The 25,654-nt window shown below is 32.4% G+C and overlaps 2 protein-coding genes across 2 annotated transcripts; both read left to right on the top strand.

Annotated features, from left to right (window-relative positions):
* The first annotated feature begins 1,837 nt into the window (after positions 1-1,837).
* LOC145315468 (uncharacterized) lies at positions 1,838-2,899 on the top strand. The gene is made up of 2 exons (XM_080155452.1): positions 1,838-1,845; positions 2,032-2,899. Exons 1-2 carry the CDS (start codon positions 1,838-1,840, stop codon positions 2,480-2,482), a joined length of 459 nt encoding a protein of 152 aa, XP_080011578.1. The 3' UTR covers positions 2,483-2,899.
* Positions 2,900-13,861: 10,962 nt separating this feature from the next.
* Positions 13,862-25,429, top strand: LOC145317106 (calcium uptake protein 1 homolog, mitochondrial-like). The gene is made up of 14 exons (XM_080158010.1): positions 13,862-14,090; positions 14,263-14,423; positions 14,643-14,801; positions 15,878-15,945; positions 16,417-16,595; positions 16,917-17,001; positions 19,087-19,181; positions 20,028-20,192; positions 20,716-20,767; positions 21,356-21,510; positions 22,841-23,000; positions 23,350-23,493; positions 24,721-24,783; positions 25,112-25,429. Exons 1-14 carry the CDS (start codon positions 13,915-13,917, stop codon positions 25,256-25,258), a joined length of 1,809 nt encoding a protein of 602 aa, XP_080014136.1. The 5' UTR covers positions 13,862-13,914; the 3' UTR covers positions 25,259-25,429.
* Positions 25,430-25,654: the final 225 nt, after the last annotated feature.

Raw genomic sequence — 25,654 nt, 5'->3', positions numbered from 1 at the left:
GGGCCTATACGAAACTTGCCTCTAAAGGAGAACCATATCAGTTCAGTGGTTAGCGAGATCCTTCGCTAAAGACAAAAAAGCTTAGTACTTGTGAATGGTAGACAAAACATAGAAAATGAAATAAAAAAGGTCCTCATTAATAATAAGACCAGCGCCTTAAAACAACTGAAAAAATTAATATTTTCTTTGGAACACAGTAAAATTGTCTGACTTATTATGACGTAACAAAAAAAATTAGCCAATGAGAGGCCACTATAAATTTTACCATTGGTCAATAATGGCCTTTCATTGGCTAATTTTTTTTGTTACGTCATAATCAGTCAGACACTTGTACTGTGTTCTTTCTTTGTCAAATCAAATCAATTATATCGCAATAAAAGAAGATTTGCTCGAGTGATTTGTTTTTATTTACACATTCTAGATAAATTATGAGATGTATGTTTACAGTGCAGTAGGCGCGATTATTTCTATGTATATATTAATACAGTCATTAGTGATTAGAGTGCTCAAAGCCAGTGAACTTTTAAAAAAATAATATGATTTTTTATCTAGTCTAATAACTGAAAAGTTTTTTAAATTCTACATATAGTTTAAATTATTTTATCAAAAAGTCTCATTTTTCACAAAACTAAATAAGACTTAGTTTCAACCTTGCATACGCATTCATAATAGTTTTGACTTTTTGTCTAATTCAGAATTTTTAAAAGTTGGATTGATAACAAGTAAAGTGGGATATGCTGAAAGTGTCATGTGTGACGTCATAATAATACGTCTAAAGAGGAAGGATAAGAGGAGAATTGTGAAAGGAAACCCCTAACAAATAGACGTCTTTTTATGACACTTTCCGCATATCCAGTAAAATGTTTTATCTAAAGAAAATCCATTAATATAATTGTACCTAATTCAGTAATATTAAATCCCTTATTTTAGTGAGTTTTAAAACTCTCTAATGCAATGTATATATGTAGCATGAGTCGTTCAATCTCAATCCATCCTTTACTTTGTAGATAATAGTGCTTCAGTATACAAGAACTTAAAACACTCCTTTTCCTTGCATATATTGAATTCAGTATAGTTAAATAAAACTCAATTTTGCATAAGAACTAAAGTATTTAAATTTGCAAGTTGAAAAATAAAACGTAATTTAAAGATAATTAGGGAATATTCATCTGTAATGTTGTGATAATAGTTCTGATATATGTTAGATTCATCTAGTTGAATTAATGACTTATTTACTAAATGTTTATGAATGGACATCAAGAACGTCAAAGCTTTTTTGGGTGGGGGGAGGGGTACAATAAGGAGTATTAAAGGTGGGGTGAGTGGCTAATCTGATCTACTTCCAAAATAGAATTTGGAGGCATCCCAAATTTTTCTTCTTTTTTTTTGGGGGGGGGGGATACCCTCCCTTTACCCTCCCCTTTTGACAATCACATCCCAAGGTTATTAATGAAAGTCATTTCAAATAATTTTTTTAATGCATGATTTTAACTTTCGAGTAAAATTTTATTAAAAAGTTATTCTTCAGACATTAGGTATGAAGCTAAAGTGAATTTTAGACAATAATTTATTGTTGAATAAAATTCTTTGCGAGCTTCTACCTCAATAATGGATTTTTTAACTTTTCTAACACGAAATCTTTGAGTTTTATTTTATTAAAGAAAAATCATATTTGATCATTTGAAAAGACATATTTTATTTTAAAGCTGTTTAATCAACTCTTTCAGTAATTTGATCGTTTTCATTTAAGTTTAGTTGATTGACAATTAAGTATATCATACATATAAGCATATGTCATTGTCTAGGTATTTTTTAAAAAGTTTTTAAGGTATTCAAAATGATTTGGTAATCAAAATATAATTAATTATAATATATTTATTAATAAAGTCATAAGAAGCTCTTTAAAGTTAATACATTTTTGGCCGAAAAATCCCGAATTATGTCTTATTAGAATAAGGGACTATTCTAATATGACGTCATTTTTTATAGGCACTATACGGAGCTTCGAGTCATAATCGTTTTTTGTTTCAGGTTGAATCCCCGTGAGGTATCCGCAGTAAATGAATGGCTGGCCACACCAAAGCATTTCCACTTCATGCGTGACCATCCGGCCCACAGAATTGAGGTCCTGGGCAGCGGCTGGGGAGTGGCCATGGGACAGACAAACTCACGGGTCCGCCGGCTGCTGTACGACTCATTCAAACAGGCCGCCAAGGATCCTATATTCTGGGCGCCGCGCGCGGCCTACGGCCCTGATCAAGGCTTTCTAAAGCGCTATTTATGGCCCTGGGGGAAGTGGAGTGCAGTGTCGCATGATGCTTATACCTGTCAGAGATTTCCAAGGACTCAGCCATTTCCAACACGACGGAAACTGGAGCCAAATAATTTTGTAGCCTCTATCGTGGAGGCCAATGATATTTTGGATATTGAGTGCCCAGTGTCCTGTAGACCTAAACAACATAAAGACTGGACTTATTGTTAATGCTTATCTTATAGTAATTTTGATTCTATATACCCTATCATCAGATGCAGCTTATATTGCCTAATAAATAATGACGTCATACAATACAAATGACTAATGAAAGTCCAGTGTATATTTTATCATTGGTCAATATAAATGTATACTGGCCTACCATTGGTTATTTGTACTGTATGACGTCTTTTTTATTAGGCACTATAAGCTGTGTATCGACCCCAAAAATTGCAAAACTTAAAACCTATTGGGGCCAACGAATTTTAGTAAATTTCTAAAAAAAATGATAGGCAAAAAAGTCAAACGCTTTTGTGCACACATAAATATACAAAAGTCGAAAATAGATATATTATATGTATAATATTCTTATTCTTTTTTCTTGCATGTATGTATTTTGTGATACAATTCAAATCTGTAAGACTGTTCTTTTTTAGTAGCGAAGCTACTCTATAATTCACAATGTCCGTCCGTCCGTCCGTCCGTCCGTCTGTCCGTCCGTCTGTCCGTCCGTCCGTCCGTCTGTCCGTAATTAATGAATTGGGGGAAACGTGATTTTCTCGGCTACTATAAAAGATAGAGAGCTTTTGACAACATTCCTATCATTAAGGAGCACAATTAACTATAAAACATCAATGGCGGTCAGACTGCTTTTTAGCAGGTTTTAGGCTATTTTTTATATTTTCCAAATTTTCCCCATATCTTTGGTGTTTATGGTCCGATTTTCAAAATTTTTCAGTTAAAGATATCAAAATTAAATTTCCCGTCATTTGAAGAAACAACAATGACAGTCAGACAGCCTTTTTGCAGGTTTTTGGCTATTTTTATATTTTTCATATTTATCCCCATATATTTGGTGTTTATGGTCCGATTTTCGAAATTTTTTCAGTTAAAGATATCAAAATTAAATTTCCTGTAATTTGAAGAAAAAAACAATGACAGTCAGACTGCCTTTTTGCAGGTTTTTGGCTATTTTTATATTTTTCACATTTTTACCTATATCTTTGGTGTTTATGGTCCAATTTTCAAAAAATTTTCAGTTAAAGATATTAAAATTAAATTTCTGGCGTTTTAAGAAAAGAAACAATGGCGGCCAAACTGCCTTTTAGCAGGTTTTTGGCTATTTTTATATGTTTGACATATTTTCCCATATCTTTGGTATTTTTGGTCCAATTTTAAAACTTTTTTGCATTAACAGATTCAAAATATTTTTTTCCCCATTGTTATGTGCATCTAGTATGTAATTTACTTTAACCATCTTCATCATACAAAATAAAACAAGGTTTTGTGTTTATTTTTTTCCAATAAATCTATTCTTGATTTTAATAAATATACTTTAAATCTACTTCTACGTATTCCCATCCACAATTTTTTGTGCTTCGCTACTTATGGATGTTGTCATCCTTGTTTTATAAAATAATTATTTATGTTTTAACCGATTGAATGATTTTACCATCGCCGCGCTAAATTATAGTTTGTTATTTAAAATTGATCAGAAGAAGAAAGTTTAAAGTGAGACAAGTGAGTAACTTTAGTACATACTAGACACTGTGCTCCTACCATCCACGAACCCAAGTGAAGCTTCCCTGCAATACAATTATTTAATCAGTCTAATTAACAGAGGATCTTAACTGACAAACAAGAAAACCATACTTCTTTATATTATAGAACAAGGAACAAGGTCTCTGTGGGTTCTTGAGGTGACGGGGGGGGGGGGGAGGGAGGCAGGAGAAGGCGACCCCCGCCAACTTTCAATTTTGCTTTTTTCTAGGGGCGATTTCACATAGGAGGGTTGTGGCAATCACCCTTAAAAATGTTATAACCCTTCCCATAACCTATTAGAATCATCTTGGTTCAGATGTTAGCGAGATTCTTCGGTACAAACGGCCAGAAAGACTCATATTCATCTTGTTACTTTGATATAAGATAGTAAATTTATAACGCAAAAAGGATATAACTTCGACTATTTCTTTATTTACTTTGCTTTTGTTATATAAACCAACTTTAAATAAAAACCAAAAACGTTTTTTTTTATATATTTGACATTGGAGTTTTTAAGGGGATTGGGGGATTGTGTTTTGTTTATATTTCCCCCTCGGAATTTAAACTAGTTGTTGCAATTTGCATAAAATTACAAACAAATCTGTCGCGTGCACACAACATTGTAAGACAACAAAAGTTGATTGTTGAAGTTAATAATTGTAAAATTATTTCTTGGCAAGGTTTTAAGAAATAGGGGGGATGGGGTAATTGGGGTAATATCTTCCAATCCCAAATTTCTATTTAATTGGATCGTTAATACCACCTATAACAAATTTAACCAAAAACCCACCAAAGCGGTTCAAAGCCCATAGTTGTTACCAGGGGCGTCCAAGTTTTTTTTCTTGGGGGGGGTAAAAAATTTTAAGGGGGGGGGGGTTTCCTTTGTTTTTTGGGGGGGGGGGGTAAAATGGGGCGCGAGGCGCGCCGTAATTTTTTTTTACACCCCCACCCCCCAAATTTTTACCTCGGCGGTATTTACCCCCCCAAAATTGTTTGGGGGGGGGGGGGGTCAAATACCCCCTCCTAAATGGTTGGTACGGCACCCCCAGGGTAGGGATAAATTTTAAATGGGGGGGGGTAAAATGAAAAAAGTTTGGGGGGGGGGGGGTAATCCCCACTTTACCCCCCCCCCCTTGGACGTCTATGGTTGTTACAAATAAGGTGAAATTTTCTTAAACAATAATGTATCCCTCCCCCCTCGCTTGGACGTCAATGCAGATAGACCTACAAACTTTAATGATTCATCAATTTAACATTCATATTTTATATGGACCACGAACATGGACATATTAGTGCATATTGCAAGAATAAAGCCCCCTGTGAAAAAATTACAGTTTTTTCGAACAATAGTGATAATTAAACTAGAGAATGCTCTCTAAATCAGCCAATTGGAGAACAGTAGAGGTACATTCCAGACATGTCATCGGTTGAAGTTGTGAACAAATTTTCGAAGGAATTGTTATAATTTCTTTTCATTTCGTTTGCATAATGAAGATAAAGCTTTTCTCGGGTAAATTATATCGTGTAAACATTTATTTCCTAGTAGAATGAATAGTTAGATTCCTTTGTATAAAGCTGCTTTCTAGAAATTGATTATCCTCTAAAATTTTTTAGCTAGTATAACTTGTATGCAAAAAAATAACCAAAGGTGTTTGACATTGTCCCCAATGAAATTCCCTTTTAACGAATTTTTAAAGATGGGCAATCTACGTATATTATGTCTATTGTTCGAGCTGCTAATGGACATAATTATTCTATGCAATATAGGTGTAGATATTCATATGTAATTATCTAATGCAAATTCCATATTTTCTAATTAAAAACGTTTTTTTGTCAATCTTGAAAAGAATGACACCCACAAGCATATACACACTTTTCTTAAATGCCTTTTAATCCTATTATTATAAAGATGTTACCTAAATGACAAATACATATCCCTCTCACACAAAGCCCTAAAAGGTAATCCCGTGCATATGATCATACTTAGTCCTCCTATATCTCTTTATTCCCTTCCTCCCCAGACCTATTCTATCTGTATAATATAACTTGTGGTGTAATAACCCTTTCATGGGCCACATAGCGTTCATTTGGCTACACAGTGCCGTGTGCCCTCTTCCGATGCTAAAATATATCCCAGGCCAATCTAGTTAATATCGGAGTCAAGGAAGGTGGAGGAGAGGATAGGTGTGGGTGAGAGGTATGGGTGTGGAGGAGGGGGGTTGTGGGAGAGGTTTAGGATACGTTATGGCCCAAGGGACGTGGGCGGGCCCTCCATGTGAAGAGATAGTTTGGGTATATATGGGCCTTCATAGAGTCACAAGAGAGACAAAGTAAATATAGAGACAGAGAGGATGGGAGGGTGGCCAGTAGAATGTTGCAAATTATACATTTTTTAAAGTTTGAAAATTGCTTGCTGTTTGTTTTTACAAATGTTAACCCCGATATTACTAAATAATCTCCTATTTTATTTGGTAAATAAAAATCAATTTATTGGCTTTCTATTACCAATGAATCTTTTTTTAGCGAGAATATTTTATGTATAATTCCCGATGGCCTTCTGTCTGTTTGTCTACCTATAAAAACGAAAAGGGAAAATGTAGATTTTTTAACTTCTTTTTAAGATTGACAGCTGAAAAGTTTATACTATTATTGATTTACTTTTTAAGTCAGTTTGTCAGTCATTCTGCAAATTACTTATGCATTTTTGTAAGGTTACCTAGTATTTTTAACTTTTTAAAGCGAACTGGAATATCTTAAAAACTTTAGAGAAATTATTATCATATTTGTGTCTTTTGCTAGCGTAAACTAATCATTTTCTAGAATTTTGAAACCCTCTAGTAGGCATACTATAGAGAAAGAGAGGGGGTGGTACACATGAGAGAGAGGGAGAGGGAGGGTACAGGCCAAGAATGTCCTCACTGAGAAGATTTTGTATACATAGATGGTTACACACTTTACTCCTCAGTAGACCTCTGGCCTCCGTAACACCAGGGGCGTCATTTTTATCCGCAATTTGTATTTCGTGCTTTATATTTGTTACACTTCAGTATTTTGAATATTATGTAATATGTTTTAGAAAATATACAAATATAATTTGGATAAAATAATCATTTTTTTAATGACATTTTTTAATGTAAAAATAATGTCTTATTGAGTAATAATAAAAATGTTACATGAAGAAAATAAAAAGACATGAGTAATAGTCCTGTTAAATTTTACTGTCAACCTTTCAATGTTATTGCCAGCTTTACCAGAATGTTTATTTTATTTGATAATAATATACTTTTAGGATATTTTCGTGTTTAGATGAAATTAAGGGTTGATTTATGATATTAATATGTGGCAGGGTGCATTTTTAATTGTACATTTGTTATTTCTAATTTACTAAATTGCACCATTTTGAAAAAATTTAATTAAATTTGGAATGGAAACCAAGGATGATAATATCTGGTGCTGGGTATCTAAATCAGAAATTGAAAATGAGCCTTGTGGCAGACAGATGAACGGACAATATAAGACATAGACAATAATATTATTGGTATTCTTAACAAGTTGCAGAATCTTATCGTCTAGCTGCAGATCACATTGTCCCCTAATTGATTCCTTTCAGCGGCTGAATAAATACTGACATATACCCAGTATCTTTCGCTACTAAAAATAATTGAATAAAGTATTTACTTACAGTTCATAGTCGTAATAAAAAGATGAAGAGTGTTACATAATGCCACAAATATAAAAAAACAAGGATAATCATTCTACCCTAGTAGCACACCAATAATAAATCTCGTCCTACGTAATATAAATAAAGTATTATGTATCTGAAAGATAAAATTTGGAATAGTTATTTATCTCGTCGTATTATAGACAGGTTTTCGCGGATATTCATACTTATACAAGGATGACTACATCCGTAAGTAGGGAGGCTAAAAAAATCATTAGTGGACAAATTGACATAGCAAGTTATAGAGTAAATGTTAGTCTTTTGAAGCGTGATCGATAGACCGACGGACCAAGCAAGTTGTATAGACTTAAATCTTAAATAGCAGCCGAAAAAAAATCATATTTCTTTAACAGCATCACTAACTGACAGACAAAATGAATTATAAGATAGCTTTGCTTCTAATAAATACATACAGACATGTCTGAATGTGTGTTTTATTTTCTTTAATATACATAATGCATTATAGTTACTATGTAATATGAATACACTTTTATTCATATCTTTTTAAAAGTTGCTTTTTTACAAGTTCTTACTTTTCAGTCCTTCAACATGCACTTTTAATAATTTTTACCAACCAAATGTTTAAAATAAAAGCTGTTAGGACTGAAATATTAGTATTGTCAATATGATGTTTTTTTTATATTATCATAATGTCGACCTTATGGGATTAGATAAAAATGGTCATATTAAACTCACCTATAATCTAAAGGCATTATAACAAACTATAACAAATAATTTTTCCAAATCTATCAAACAAAATGCCTATCATTTTCTAAATTTCAAAGGCTTTTTTACCATTTGAAACATAGGGTTAGAAGGGTGTGACTGGGCCTATTTTCAGTTTTTAGGATTTATCCAAATATTTCATTAACATAATTTATACTAGCTGCTGCGCCCCTAGCCTCTAGGGGCTTTGTATTTCAATGGGTAGAAAAGAGCAGAATAGACTAAAACCATCCCTAGGCTTAAATTGAAAATAAAAAAGTTGCCTCAAACCATCCTGTATCTATATGACATGAAGGTTCTCTACAATGGGGAACCTAATCGGTTCAGCGGTTAGCGAGATCCTTTGTTACAGACAAAAAAAGCTTACTACTTTATATAATACTAGCGGCTGACCCCTTGCATCTGTAGGTTTCATCGATACAAGTTTTGTCTTTTTGTAAGGAGCTCTAAATTCGAAAGGATATGGAAGGGCAGAAAAATAGCTTAAAACCATGCAAAGACTTAGTTATAAAAATAAAAAGATAGCCTAAAACCATCTCAGGGCCTATACGAAACTTGCCTCTAAAGGAGAACCATATCAGTTCAGTGGTTAGCGAGATCCTTCGCTAAAGACAAAAAAGCTTAGTACTTGTGAATGGTAGACAAAACATAGAAAATGAAATAAAAAAGGTCCTCATTAATAATAAGACCAGCGCCTTAAAACAACTGAAAAAATTAATATTTTCTTTGGAACACAGTAAAATTGTCTGACTTATTATGACGTAACAAAAAAAATTAGCCAATGAGAGGCCACTATAAATTTTACCATTGGTCAATAATGGCCTTTCATTGGCTAATTTTTTTTGTTACGTCATAATCAGTCAGACACTTGTACTGTGTTCTTTCTTTGTCAAATCAAATCAATTATATCGCAATAAAAGAAGATTTGCTCGAGTGATTTGTTTTTATTTACACATTCTAGATAAATTATGAGATGTATGTTTACAGTGCAGTAGGCGCGATTATTTCTATGTATATATTAATACAGTCATTAGTGATTAGAGTGCTCAAAGCCAGTGAACTTTTAAAAAAATAATATGATTTTTTATCTAGTCTAATAACTGAAAAGTTTTTTAAATTCTACATATAGTTTAAATTATTTTATCAAAAAGTCTCATTTTTCACAAAACTAAATAAGACTTAGTTTCAACCTTGCATACGCATTCATAATAGTTTTGACTTTTTGTCTAATTCAGAATTTTTAAAAGTTGGATTGATAACAAGTAAAGTGGGATATGCTGAAAGTGTCATGTGTGACGTCATAATAATACGTCTAAAGAGGAAGGATAAGAGGAGAATTGTGAAAGGAAACCCCTAACAAATAGACGTCTTTTTATGACACTTTCCGCATATCCAGTAAAATGTTTTATCTAAAGAAAATCCATTAATATAATTGTACCTAATTCAGTAATATTAAATCCCTTATTTTAGTGAGTTTTAAAACTCTCTAATGCAATGTATATATGTAGCATGAGTCGTTCAATCTCAATCCATCCTTTACTTTGTAGATAATAGTGCTTCAGTATACAAGAACTTAAAACACTCCTTTTCCTTGCATATATTGAATTCAGTATAGTTAAATAAAACTCAATTTTGCATAAGAACTAAAGTATTTAAATTTGCAAGTTGAAAAATAAAACGTAATTTAAAGATAATTAGGGAATATTCATCTGTAATGTTGTGATAATAGTTCTGATATATGTTAGATTCATCTAGTTGAATTAATGACTTATTTACTAAATGTTTATGAATGGACATCAAGAACGTCGAAGCTTTTTTGGGTGGGGGGAGGGGTACAATAAGGAGTATTAAAGGTGGGGTGAGTGGCTAATCTGATCTACTTCCAAAATAGAATTTGGAGGCATCCCAAATTTTTCTTCTTTTTTTTGGGGGGGGGGGGGATACCCTCCCTTTACCCTCCCCTTTTGACAATCACATCCCAAGGTTATTAATGAAAGTCATTTCAAATAATTTTTTTAATGCATGATTTTAACTTTCGAGTAAAATTTTATTAAAAAGTTATTCTTCAGACATTAGGTATGAAGCTAAAGTGAATTTTAGACAATAATTTATCATTTTGTTGTAAATATTCTAAAAATGTTATTACTTTTAATATTAATCTTGTACACATGTAACAAAAAGCATAGAAAAACTTCTTCTATATTGTAAAAGCCTATAGTTCTTGTAAAGGATCTTTAGAAGAATCAATAATAAATCAGCCTAATCACTATATGTATTGAAAGACAATCAAGCATTGATTAGATTAACTATCCTTGTTCATTTATATATTCACTCATATTAATGTTGGTATGTTTTAATCAATCCTATTATGTTTTTTTTGTTTTGTTGAAATCTCCATTTTTGGAAGAATCGTGTAAATAACGGCGTGGTTTTAGGCTATTTTTTCTTTGCAAGGGTAATTTCTTTACTAGCTTACCTGTACTAAACTAAGCTAAACATCTATTAAAAGACGTTTTTTTTTTATCGAAACTTATTTTCTTTTAGGAATCAATCCTGTGGGGTGAATGTGATACTAGAATATTAGGTATTATCCTCTTAGAAATTTTTTTTTCAATATTGAAAATTTTAATTACCCCCCCCCCCCTCCCCCCCGACAGCGAACTATGAACTCTGGCCGCAGCGCTCGGCTCCCTAGCCTGCCTAGCCGCAGCGCTCGGCCCCCTTGCCTGCCTTGCCGCAGCGCTCTGCTCCCTAGCCTAAAACCTAACCTAACCTAAAATAGTTGTTCGTTGGTAGTCGGGGATGGGGGGGGGGGGAGTACAAAATGGAAAAAAATTGAAAAAAAAATTTCTAAGAGGATAACGCCGAATATTATACATATTTCATTTTTATTTTTCAACATTATTATTCTAAAGGCATCTTCACTATTGACTTTGACAATAAGGATAAGAGGTGTAAAGGAAAATTTGTTTATATTTGTTTTTAATTTTTATACTTCATCAATATTGGAGGTGGTGGGAAGCCTCAAGGGGCTCAGTCTAAATATCAATATCTTTTTAAAAACAAGATATATTTTCAGAAGGTTTTTTATGATCCTGTCCTGTAGCATAAAACCTTCACAATACCATTATTAAACTTCCCTGTAAATTGTAAAATGACCAGTCAAAATGTATATGAGATCTTCTTACTGCTATAAAGATTACGATTGTCCAGCTTATACCAAGAATGAAATTAATTTGAAAGAAAATAACGAAACTTATACGTGATTTTCAGCTGTCGTTAGGGGGCAACACATAGTAAAATTGACGACCTTTTTTCTACCCCCCCCCCCCCCGAATATTGTTTTACATTAATTTCGCTTGTTGGCTATACCTTATTCCTGGGGATTGTCTATCTATTATATTTCTCTATTTCGAAGACCTCGGCGTGAAAATATATAAAATTGTTAGCTCAATGTATCCGAATTTATTTAATCTTGTAAAAACTTTTAGAACTTTTTTTATGAACAATAAATTCAAATTTCTTTTATTTTGGATTTTAAATTTATTTTTTCGGTGTATAAATTTCTTCAATTGGTAACCATGAATAAATAACAAAAATCTTCCAAACCTTAAAATTTTAACATTTATGCTATTTATTGGGCGTTTTCTATTTTCTTTTCCTTAGTATGAAAGTAAATTTGAATAACTCCAATTCTGTATCAATTACTTATATTGAAATTAAATTTATTCAATATGTTTTTTTTATCAAAGGAAGTACAACCATACATTAATAATATTTTTTCAAAGTTTAACTTGGATTCAGCTAATTATAAAAATAATAATTTTAAGGAGTACTAAGAAAGAAAAACTTTTTATGAAGATTGTTTGACTCTTTGTGCATAGGATTAAATTATATACAAGTCACAATTTTCCACAATACTTTCAAGGAAAAGAAAATAATTTCTTGTAAAAATATTCTATTAATTAAAAACAACATCAAGTTGTATTAGTCAGAAACTTTTTTACAATTAGTTTGTAATCTTTGAATTCTATGCAAAATAATTTTAGTTGAACTATAAATATTTTAATTCAATTTGAAAGTTTTTAATTATTTACAGTTTGACTTTGCCAACGCGTTTGATTATACTCCCCCAAATCATATTTGTAAGGAAGCAATTTGATAATTTCACTTTTTAGTCGATCATCTTAAGGGAAAAGTCAATAGATGATAAGTTGATGTACACAGCCTGTTATTATAAACAAAATTACCCACCTCATGTAGATTAAAGTTACATGGTAAAAAAGTTCAAACAGGGCACTGCTACATAGTTTGTACTAAATTATATTTTGTTAACTGAGGCTCAAGATATACGCCTATTTACTCAAAAAAAAAGTTCCTTGTAGAGCAATGGCCAGGAACTTATGTTATATCCTTGTGGAAATAAGTACATCCTTTTGATTTCTTGCACTTTAAGGCAATTTTAAAATGACTTATATTTTGACTTATGAATTATGTTTAAAGTCTTTTATACAGTGATCTACTTATTTATTTAGTACTATTAGTTTATATAAATGGTTAAATTTCGCATTATTGATGTTAGCATACGTTTCAACAATAAATAAACAACTTTTTTTACTTTGGTGTTATAAACCAAAAATAAAAAAGCCTAAACCCAAATTTTCCCTAGAAAATGTAATTTGCAGTAAATGTATAAAATCCTTTCTCCATTATAAAAGCACTTAAGTCCACCACAACTAGGATGGGCAGAACTTTATTAGGTTTAGGATGGAACAATTTATTTCATTTTATTATTTATTTCTTCAATTTATATTTTCTATCAATCTTTTTTCTTATAGAAAAGAGTGATTTTCTGTTGCAAAACTTATTTATAATTCACTATATCTTCTCATTTTTTGTATTAAAAACCATAGATGGACTTATTAAATACACCTTTATTGATTTTTTTGTAAGATTTGATGTTAACATTCTTGCATACTTAAAAATACAACTTTTTTCTAACAAATGTTGGGAATGAAACGTTGTAAAAATATACGAGGATGTTGAATTTTCTCAAGAAACATTATCCGAAAAGTAAATATTTTAACATTTGTCTTTTTTACACAAAATACATATTACCTACATATATGTTGTATATGTTGATGTATTAAGCCAAAAAAAAATTTATTCATTTAGGTTTAATTAGATTTAGTTAATTTATATTCTTTACTTAAACAAGGACAACTACAACTAAGAACACATAAATCACAGTAAAAAAACATATATTTTTTTTTATAAAAGATTGAATTTAAAAAATATTTATAAAAATAAGGTTATTGTCCAGATGTACTGATAATTAACTTAATATTTTAGAAAAAAGCATGGAGATCTTAAATAAATCTGTCGTTTTTTTTTTCAGAAGCAGACTTTAAAATGATGAGATGCTTGAGTTAGAGCTACCAGAGCAATACAAAAAATGGCGCCAAACAGACTTGTATCGCCAATATTCAGAAGAAAGTTGTTGCGGCATTCGCGCAGCGCTCCTGGCGGCAGGGTCAAGAGTTTAGAGAGTTTAACAAATGATGACCAATCTTTCCTTGCAGCGCCACCCGCCTTCATTAGACTGTTCAACTTCCATTCTGGTGATTACAGGTTAAAATTTACTTTTTTGAGGTAGCAAAGCTACTCTACATCTTGGTTATGTCCATATCACGTCCATGTTGTTTTCTTCTTTTAACAACGTTTTTAGATAAGTTTTCTGGTTTGCTGAGACATACAGACGTGCAAGGACAAAAGACTTACTAACTTGCATTATATTTTTTAGACGGAGTGCCAGTGTTGACAGATTTCAACTAAATGTTGACCACCCGTTCCATAGGCTGGCAAATAATGAATCATCTGGTGACACACAACTTTTGGCGGGCAAACAAAATGGCGGCTGTGAGCTAAGCTCCTCTAGAAGTAGAACTAACCTTTTCCATTCAGGTGAATATTAGTGATTTTAATCTTAGTCAGAAAAAAGGGATGATAAGGAATTTTTCGATAAATCGATCCTATGTTAATTGGCTCTTAAAAGAAGAATTTTTCATTTTAAAGGTTACAAAAAAAACATACTTTAATATCTTGTCGCTGTATTCTGACAATAAACTAAATAATTCAATATAATTTGATTGGTCTATATTTGCTTATTCTAAATATTTTCAGCTGCTAGTTCCAACAGAACTAGATCAGCTTCTGCTGTGCCTTTTCTCTCCGGGCGGCCACAGGACAGATCACGTTCCAGAAGTGTTCTGCAGGATTCCCCACACTACTGGCGCCCTACAACCACCAGCAGTAAATACTTGTATGTTGCTGTAGGTCTTTGTGAGTAGTTTTTTTTTATTTAAAACTACTAAATACTCATTTTTATTTGTCAAATTACTCTTGCTAGTCTAATATTTAAAAGGACGAAGCAACTCTGTAATTCTTTTAATGTGTCTTTGGGGGAAATGTGATTTTGTATGTTGTTGGTTTGATAAACGATTGATTTTTTTTTCGCAAATGAACATCCAGTATATATATATTTGCTCTGTCAGTCTATCAGTGATACTAAAAATATGTAAATATCAAAACATTGATGTCTTCATCCTTTTTCAGTTTTATCATGTAATTATTTATCCTTATTTGTATCTGATGTGTTTTCAAAAATAGGAACATGTCAAAACATCATTAAGATGAACTAATAAACCATTGATAAAGTAATACATTTCTCATCTTAATCTTAATAGATTTTATTTGAAAGACGGATAAATAAAATATTTTAGGTTTAAAAGTTTAAAGGTATACCTTAAAAGGTTTGTAAGCTTACTAGCAGCTTAGCCTCTACCTTTCAGGGAGATCTTCAATCCAGAAATATGGTATTTAAAAAATTTGAAACTGCCCAAAACGAAATGAAATCAGCTCTTTGATAAGCCAGATATTATTGAACAACTACTTTTTAATTGACTAGAAAAATAGCATAAGACCATTCCAAGACTTAAATCTGAAAATAAAGTATAAAATAAAACTATCATAGAACCTATAGTTATTAATATCTTAAGCTTCAGACAAAAAAAACCTTACTACATTATCTTATATAGTAGTCTCTAATTGCACTTAATGTAGGGGGAAGAAGTCAATCCTCCACCCCAACCCACCTCCCCTATTTGCATTTTAAGTTTTAAAGAGTTAAAACTTTTAAAAAATAAATTTAGGGGGGGTAATTTTTTTCTGGGGGCGATTACTCTTAGTAGAGTGGAGATTCCCTTTCCCCAAATAATTATAAACCTTCCCTAGACCTATAAAAAACTTCACTGTAAAGGAGAACCATATCAGTTCAGTGGTTAGCTAAATCCTTCGCTACAGACAAAAAAAATGCTTACTTTTTTATATAATAGGATATTATATTATTTTTTATTAAGTATTAAGTTTTGTTGGTCTGGCTCGAGGGGAAACACTGAAAGCAGAAACAGAACCAGCTTTTAAACAGGTATATACTTACACAGATAGTTACTATTATGGACTCAGGGACAGACTGACAGACAGCCATGCATTTGTAGAATCAAACAGACTAAGAATATACAGACAAATAGTCGAATAGATGGGGTTGAACTGACACAAGCATACTTAAACTAGATAAAGACAGATTGTTTGACAGTTAATAAACAAAAAAAAACAAGATAGCAGTCAAATATGCTAGCAAGTTTGGCTGAACAATGGATATATTATTACTTGGATATTACACCAGATTTTCATATTCACTAATAAAGTGAAACTAGCAGCAGGCTAAAATGACGATTCTCCCCTTCCACCCCATCCAAATAATTGACTAATATAAACGAGTACCATATTTGCAAGCTAAATTGACAATTTTTCCCATATCACAATATCCTTTTAAATTATATATCAATTGCCTGAACAAAATCTTCTACTTTAATGTATAAAAAAGGGAATGTTTTAGGAAACCGAAGATGCCAAAGAAACAAGTGAAAATGAGGAGAATGAAAATTCTGCCCATGAGACAGATGACCATGACCAAGATAATTCTCATGCACAGACAGGCAAGGGAGAAGAAGAAGGAGAAGATGGGGAAGATGAGGGAGAGGAAGAGGGAAAGGCGAAACAAAGAGTTGGATTCAGGAATGGAAAATTAATTAAAATATTAATGAATAAAAAAACAACCTTGCCTCAACCCCTCTCACCAAAAAATAATCTCTTGTTTTGAGAACAAAATGACTGATCTTTATTACAATTAAAGATAATTATCTCACTTGCTCATTACTGTATTTCCTTTAATTTCTATAATATTTTCCTGTTCTTCATTTTTCTTTCTCTTTTTACATGTTTTTATGTTTAGCCTATAATTTCAAACAGCTTTGCAGCTATTTGACGTATTCATCCTTATTTTTTAATGGAATTAAAAACTTGTTCATAAAAGATATAATTTCCTAAATGCTTTAGAGATAGAAAAATTATTGATTATGAGAACCGGATTCGAACCTTTTCAACTCCTGATAAAATATTCAGATACTTTGCTACCTACAAGGTATTGTTGCAGTAGAGCAGCTATTCTATCAAATAGGTATGCTCGTACGTTGTAAAATTTTATTACATACAGTTTATTATATCTCTCCTGTATAAATTGCAGGGATTAATCGATTTTTCGATAGGAGATTTACTTATAATGCCTCTATACGAAAGAAAAGTATGCGTTGATTAATACGGAATCTTTCCTAAAGATTAAATCTTCTAACGCATTTTTAAATCTTCGGAGTAACATAATTTCGAACTTTCTTATTTCAAGTTCCAATGTCCTATCCCTGAATAAATTCCATTTCATGTGTGTATCAAATTAAATTAGAACTGAAAGTTTAATGAAAACTAAATTGATTGAAACTTATCAGACATTTTGTAAAGATCCTTTATTCTGTCAGTTGACCTACCCCACCCCCTCCTCTCTTCCACTAGAACTTTTGTTATTTTGATAGTATTATTTAGTTTAGGTTAGGTTATTCCCAGAAAAGCTGTAGAACCACTCCTTGGTAGCCCCTCTATCCTCTTTTGGATTATTTATTCGAAAACTTATCTAAAGTATACACTGAGTCTTTTTTTTTGGAGGGGGGGGGGGTTGATGATATTTACAGAAATATTTTCGGGCATCTCTCGAATTTCTATTTAAATCAAATGTTAAGAGCTTTAAATTGCATACATTTGAATAAATAAGAATTTTTAAATCCTAAATCATTATTAGTATTTCTTATAACATTTTTATTCTTCCTCTTTTTTTGTTGCGTTTTAGTACCTTAAAATCGACTTAATTTAAAAAAAAAACTTTAAAAAACCGATTGCATATCTAAATTCTATGGAAAAATTGACATCTACTACTTACTAAAAGCACCGGCTAGCTATAAAAATAAAAGTTAATACACCTTCTTTAGCTTAAAGCTTTGCTATGATAGTTGATACTCATTCCTGTCTTGTTGCATTAACTTTACTTACTCCTGGTCTTAAATTTAGAGATAAAATATTTATTCTGCTTTTGCAAAAATAAATATGATATGAAAAAGTAATCTACAAGATGAATAGTATATCTTATCAGAAACTTGCAGTACTTTTTGCCAATGAAGTTAAGCATATCTAAAAGTTATTAATTTATTAAAGTTGCATTTATTAAATTGTTGAGGATTCATAAAATTAAAATTTAACATTCACTGCTTTTAGCTGACAAAGAAATGGCCTATTACAAACCTTACTTTACTAGCCTGATAGAAAAGAAGGGCACAGTCCCTTTCGTGGCAACGCCTCTTAAGTAGCTTTTATCCTATTTCTAGCTCCTGCAGGGTTCACTAACCCTGCGGGACAATTACCTAACCTAAAAAACCTATCAAAAGCCAATGTTAAAATACGACGAAACGCCCCTTAAGAGGCGTTGCCACGAAAGGGACTATACCCAAAAAGAGTATATAGGGTCCTAGGACAAACGCAGGAGTCCCAAACGTCGGAGTGGACAAACGCAGGAGTGGACCCTTAACCGAACCTAACCTATTTTAAACCATGTTTTAGGTTTTTTAAATGCCTAACCCCTGCGGGGGGCTTATTTGTATATTCATATCTTAACCTAACCTAACCTGTATAGAAATACCTACTTAAATTAATTTACACTCCTGCGTTAGTCCACTCCGACGTTTGGGACTCCTGCGTTTGTCGTGGAACCGTATTTAGTTTTGAAAGTTGTCATCCATGCTAATTTCTAGAATAGAGTGAAAGTTTATATGACACAACAAAAAGACTACTAAGACTCATTAGTATAGGGGATTTAGTTATGAAAGTTCCCAACCTTGTTTATTTCTAGATTGGAGAGAAAGTGTATATGACACAAAACTACTATAGCTAGATTATTGGAGAATTAGCAATGAAAGTTGACATCCTTGTTTATTTCTAGATTGGAGAGGAAGTTTGTTTGACACCGCAAAACTATAAAGCTCAATGAAATAGGGGAATTATTTTTTGAATGTTGTCATCCTTAATTATGTCTAGATTGGGGACAAAGTGTAAATGACAATGAAGATTTCTGAAGCTGAATTGAATAGGATATATATCTCTGAAAGTTGTCATCCTTGTTTATTTGTAGATTGGAGAGGAAGTGTATATGACACCACAAGACTTCCTACGCTCCATTACCCCTGGACTCAAACAACCAGAAGGACTCGGCCTCGACCAATACATGTAAGTTAAGTTTTGAAAATTAATGAAGGGAGAAAATAATTACAGATAAAACATTCTAAATCCCCTTTTTTTGGCTCAAATCTTTAAAAGCTAAAAAAAGTATTCAGGGAAACCTCAGGTTTTTAAAGTTTTCATTTCTATTTTGATCGGATTTATTTTAAATCTTTAAAAAAAACTTGGTATAATTCCTGCGGGAAACTCAAACCTTTCAGGGCTTTCTTACCCCTGATCCAACTTGAAATAAGCCTTAAAATACAAATTTTCAAACCATTTGCTTTTTCTTGCCTACTTTCGGTTAAAGTGAAATCGGCCAAATTTACATCACACAAAAAATCATGAATGTAAAAAAATAATATTTTCTATGTTGAGCTAAGAAGATATCATGATGTTGGAAATCTTTTTGTAAAATAAAATTAATGATCTCAGAGTTACAATTAATGTAAAAAGTTTTTTCTAACATGTTGAAGATATGTTGGCCTTGACAGTATAAAGATTATCATGCAATTAGATAATCAAAGTACATGAGATATATTCATTTGCTAAACTAAGATAAACATTAATTTTGATTGGATTGTTTTGTTTATTAACAGGGATCTAAGGGATAAGATAAATTGATGTACATCCCCAATTATAATACAAAAAAACTAATAAAAAATATTAGGCATTATAGACATTAATCTATGACCTTTAGTGATTTTTGTTATTAAGATTTCTTGCCTTCTCCCTCCCAAAAAATACCTTTAAGGTCCTTAAGCTCTGAAAATGGCCTACAGAAAATCTAGAAAAGCTATTTCCGAATTTTCTTTTTTTGTGGTCATAATTGAACTTTAAAAAAATGTTTGCTAGGAAATACACCGGGTCCCCATCAAGCAGGGAGTCCTCTGACATCAAGCTGGAGGAGAACAGCCTGTTCCGTCGGCTCGGAGACTATGGTCTCATCTCTTTCTCTGATTATATCTTCCTACTCACCATCCTCTCTTCCAGCAGACGACAGTTTGAGATTGCGTTCAGGTATTTAAGATTTTTAACCGCAATTTTTTTAATGTTCAACTTTGATTTATTTATGAAGAAACAGATATTTTGTGTAGCGAACCTACTCTATCATTCCTTATGTATTTTTTTTACTTCTTTGACTGTAATTCAAAATGAATATAAGCAATTTACTATCTATTTTACTTTTCTCGTCCGTCCGTATGCTACGCGACATATACTATTTCATTTCTGTGGTTGTAATATATTTTGGTTCTAATCGCTCAATCTATATTGTTTTCCCTTACAGTGAAGCTTCTTATAGGTCCAGTGAAGGATTTTAACTATTTCGTAGAAGGGTATCTCCACCCTCCAAATGAAAAATGACCCCCACCAAAAAAAATCTTTTAAAACTTGAATTGAAAATGAGGTAGGACGACTTCCCCCCTCTCCCTAAACTTAAGTGCCCCTAGAGACTTCTAGGGGCACTAGCCACTAGTATATCTTTTAAATCTAGATAATATTTAGATATGCTTTAAAGGCAATCTGTATGTATGATTTTAAGGATGATGGATGTGAACGGTGATGGAGATTTAGATCTAGAAGAATTTAATCAGGTTATATATTTTTAATAAAAATCGGGGAAATTTTCATAATTTTGTGCCATGAAGTCATTTTTTTAAAATTTTGATACTAAATCTTAATCTAACCAAAATGGAAAACCTATTCTCGAATACCTTATAGAGGACCATGATACATGATTTTATTTTGGTGTGTCTGAGAACAAAATATTGCTTCATGCTATGCATGATTATTTGGTAAAATGTCTTCAGATAACCAACCCTTTGATTGAATGACATTTGCAATATAGTCCCAACTGTGAATGGTTATGAGTTGAGTATGTTCTTGGCCAAGGCATTCCTCCTTTATCTAACTATTTATATGTCGCGCGCCTGCTTAAGCAGCAGTAGGAATTATTTTTATTATTATCACTAAAATCAGTGAGGCTCGCTAAAAATTTAGAGGGATAATTTTGCCTCACTAAAATTTTAGTCGGGCAAACTGATTTTAGTGAGGTAAAAGTTTTTTTAAGAATTCCCCTCTGATCAATGGTAAATGCACTACGTGTTACGCCACATTCGCAAATTTAAAAAAAAAATATCTTAGTCTAGTTGTAAATGTAAATTAATTCACCTTTATGTCAGGTACAAAATATCCTGCGGGCAAGAACATCCTGGGCTGGCCGTCACAAGGAAGCTCCTGGTCACCACACACATAAATCCGCCATCATTGGACATCTCTTTGGTGAGACTAATGATGGCAAGCTCACCATTGACAATCTCCTTCAGTTTCAGGACGAGTAAGTTACATACATACACTTGTGGTTAATTGTTGAGTAGACCCTCTATTATTATAAAAGCCTATATTTTATTTATATAGTAATTCATACTGGAAAGTAACAGGATGTCTTCTGTCTATGCATTTCTGCCAAGATCACGTAATTCAGACAAGTTTTCAATTGGTCAGGGAAGGTTTAAGGCTATTTGGAGATGGGGTATGACACTTCATCTTGTAGATATAACCTGAAAAAAAAAATGATTTGGTTACAGAAAATACATATGGGATTCTGTTCCCCTTCCCCCAAATTTTTTTAAAAATCAAATAACCAATGTGTGGGAAAGGAAAGACCAGAAAGGGATCGAAAGACTTTTTAAAATGTGAAGATTGGATTGGGGAGGGTATTCTGATGTCCACCCTCAAATTGTCGGCATCCAAATTTATGCTCTTTTGACTTTATAGAGAATGTTTGTAGATTTTCTTGTAATACTAACTTTATAATTGTAAATTGTCTCTGATAAAGAAAGAAGAAATTTAAGAGTTTCTCTGACAATATTTATCTTTATCTCAAAGCCTTCCAATTAGGGCTCGGCAGCTGCATGTTAATCAAGCAGCTTTATTTTCATCTAGCTGTACTGAAACGGCTGTAAGGAGTCTGGTTAATCAATATAGCAGCTGAAGTTGAGTTATTAAAAAATCAGATCCAGAACTCAAAATAGATTAAAATTGCGGACTGTCCAATAAAAGAACGAATGACTATCTTGCGTTTTTAGCGCTTTTTATTAGCTTAAAAAAACAAACATTATTAGAGTGTCAATTATCCGATGTGGTATACTTTTTGTGGAGTGGCAGCTGACAAGCAGCTGGATATAGAGCAATGGAGCAAAGCTGCTTCGATTGCTGCTGCCGAGCCCTGTTTACAATACACAAACTTTTGTATGAATAACTTGAACAAAGTTTGATTAAAGATTGCAAGCAAAGTTTTGTGATAATGTGTGGAAATAAAAAAATCTGAGTTTGTTGTGTGTGGAAATTTTGTGCACAATGCCAAAACACTATCTAATACAGGTGATCTTATTGGACTTGATGTAAATAAATTCTAAATCTTGCCTCCTACTAAATAAATTCTTTTTACTATATTACCCTGACTTCACTACGAATTTCTACCATCCAACAAAGATTTAACAAAAGTCCCCAAAGTTTTTGAGCCAACAAATTTTAGAACATTTTAACTCCATGACTCTAAACCACTCTATAGAACACAATCACAACCAGAATACATTTTCTGTCTTTCAGCAAACAAACTTAGTGGTATAATAATTTTCCTCAATATTAAAAATTTAAATGTTTAGGCTCCAAAGAGAAATTCTGCAGCTGGAATTTGGACGGAAAGAACCGGACGAGAATGGGTTTATCAATGAAAAATCCTTTGCAGAGCTGCTGCTAACGTATGCTGACTATACACAGAAGAAAAGAAGTTTGGTTCTTAAACGGGTTAAGAAAACATTTAAGGTATTTTTGCTCTTCATGATAAATGATAACAAACATTTTAGAAGAATTAAATAATAAGCTTTTTTGTCTGCAAGTTAGAATCTCGATAACTACTAAAGGGATTATGTTATCCTTTAGGGAAGCTTCATATAATTTTAGGTTTGATGTTGTTATGGGCTATTTTCCTGCTGGTTCCCCATATTTTTGTTCATTAGTAATATTTAGTTGGTCAACTTTTACAGGAAATGGCAAGATCATAGTGTAGATGATGTAAATAGCTTTTTATTTTTCTATCTGCGGGCAACTGTCTATAAAACAAAACGATAAATTTGTATCAAATAGTTAGTAAAATACCTATTTTTATGTTTAGGAGAGTGAACTAGGAGTTTCTTTGGATGATTATTTCAAAATATTCCAAGTTTTGATTCACATTGATGACATAGACAAGGCTCTATCTTTCTATCACCTGGCAGGATCTTCTATAGGACCTTCCACTCTCATGCATGTTTCAAAGGTAGGATTTCAAATTTTATTTTTTAAAACAAAGAAGATCAAGTCCAATAGTAGCGATGCATTTTGCAATGATTTGATGATATTTGCAATGATATTTATGTTGGTGCTTTCCCTCAAAGTGTCTATCATGCACTGAAACTCTCCCCTGCTTTTTTTTTATTAATTTGAAATTAAGGGGGATAGCCCCTAATGCTTTCTTTAGTTCGCACGATCATAGCTTTGTGTAAAGCTGACGGCAAAATCCAATATATATTCTAATAATCTAGGCGTAGAAATAGTCATTTATATTTGTGTGTAATGCTGATAAAATTATTCATGTTCTTTTCTCTTTAGGTTTGTGCTGGTGTGCAGCTGTCTGAGCATATCCTTCATATTCTTTTCACTTTAGGTTTGTGCTGGTGTGCAGCTGTCTGAGCATATCCTTCATATTCTTTTCACTTTAGGTTTGTGCTGGTGTGCAGCTGTCTGAGCATATCCTTCATATTCTTTTCACTTTAGGTTTGTGCTGGTGTGCAGCTGTCTGAGCATATCCTTCATGTTCTTTTCACTTTAGGTTTGTGCTGGTGTGCAGCCATAGAATAAGGAGGAATAGAAATGAAAACCCTAAATATTTCTGGGAAATTTGAAGGAATCTTTGACTTGCGCAGTAAAGACAATAATGATAAAGTACAAATCACAATGACTAGTTGGACAAAACTAGAAAAGTTTAATTTGTATCAACATCTAATATAAGAAACATAAGAGCGCAACTTAGTTTTATAATATAAATACTGAGACCAATATTTTTTTGTAAATTTTCTTACATAATTATTTTTTAAGGCTTAATATGCACATTAAATTCATTTTTAATCCATTGTGAATAGGGAAGAGGAAGCTGGATTCTTGGCTACATGGCTTTTAGTAAATCATTGGAAAAGAAATTTATTTTGAATAGTTTTTCTGAATAATTACTGAAATCATGTTATTTACTAACAGCCTTGTAGCCGTTTTGGTCTTTCAAAAGTTCCAATTTTACTTCAGGCTAGCCAGGCAGAATCTTCTACCTGGATTCTATTCTATACTTTATCTTCTTTGTGTGCAGCTGTCTGAGCATATCCTTCATATTCTTTTCACTTTAGGTTTGTGCTGGTGTGCAGCTGTCTGAGCATATCCTTCATATTCTTTTCACTTTAGGTTTGTGCTGGTGTGCAGCTGTCTGAGCATATTCTTCATATTCTTTTTACTTTAGGTTTGTGCTGGTGTGCAGCTATCTGAGCATATCGTTCATGTTCTTTTCACTATTTTTGATGAGGTAATATCCAAAATAGTTTCTATGTTGTCCTTTTTCTCTTATCCTATTACATTTATTAAGAGGACTAGCGGCTAAGCCTTCAGAGACCTCAAGAGCCCTTTTTTATTTAGAGTTTTAAAAAGAATGTTTTAAAAGTGTTGTGGATTATTTTTTCTAGGGTCGATTTTTCATGGGAGGGTGTTGATTCCCTCCCACAAAATGGCTGTTAACCTTCCCAGGACCTACCCTACAAAGATGAACCATTTCGGTTCAGTAGTGAGCGAGATACTTCGGTACACACACAGACAGAGATCTGTTTACTTTGTATTAATCGGATAATAAAATTTAGGATGGAGATGGTGGGCTGAGCAAGAAAGAGTTTATCTCAGTTCTCAGAAACAAATTACGGCGGGGCCTTGAGAAACCGAAGGATACGGGCGTCACAAACTTTATTGCCGCCCTTTACCATTGTGCCATGGAACGTGCCAAACACTGATCAAATCAGTTAAATTCAGATTATGATAAAAAGAATTAAGAATGATATACAATTAAGTATCACAGCAAATGACAATAAATTCTAAATGTATTTTTTTTGAAGCCCCTTCTATACCACGAACTCTAAAAGAGATACCGCATTAAAATTTAAATTTTATTGAAACTACCGTAACAAATGTGTTCCAGAAAAAGAAACGAGGCAAATCCTTAAATCATTCTATTTTAATTTTACTGATTAGATTTATACTTTCGTTTAATTTGTTTTAAACATTTGAAGTTTAGAGAAGCTATGTGACTACAAAATGAATAAACCAGATATTAATCACAGAAAACAATCATGGCCTAAGAATTTTCCTTATCTTTACTCGTGAAAAGTTAAATTTTGAAAATTGTGGAA

Source organism: Acartia tonsa, chromosome 4, assembly GCF_053477335.1.
Source record: "Acartia tonsa isolate MP-2025a chromosome 4, ASM5347733v1, whole genome shotgun sequence".
Taxonomy (NCBI): Eukaryota; Metazoa; Arthropoda; class Copepoda; order Calanoida; family Acartiidae; genus Acartia; species Acartia tonsa.
This window is presented reverse-complemented; position numbering and strand designations above follow the sequence as displayed.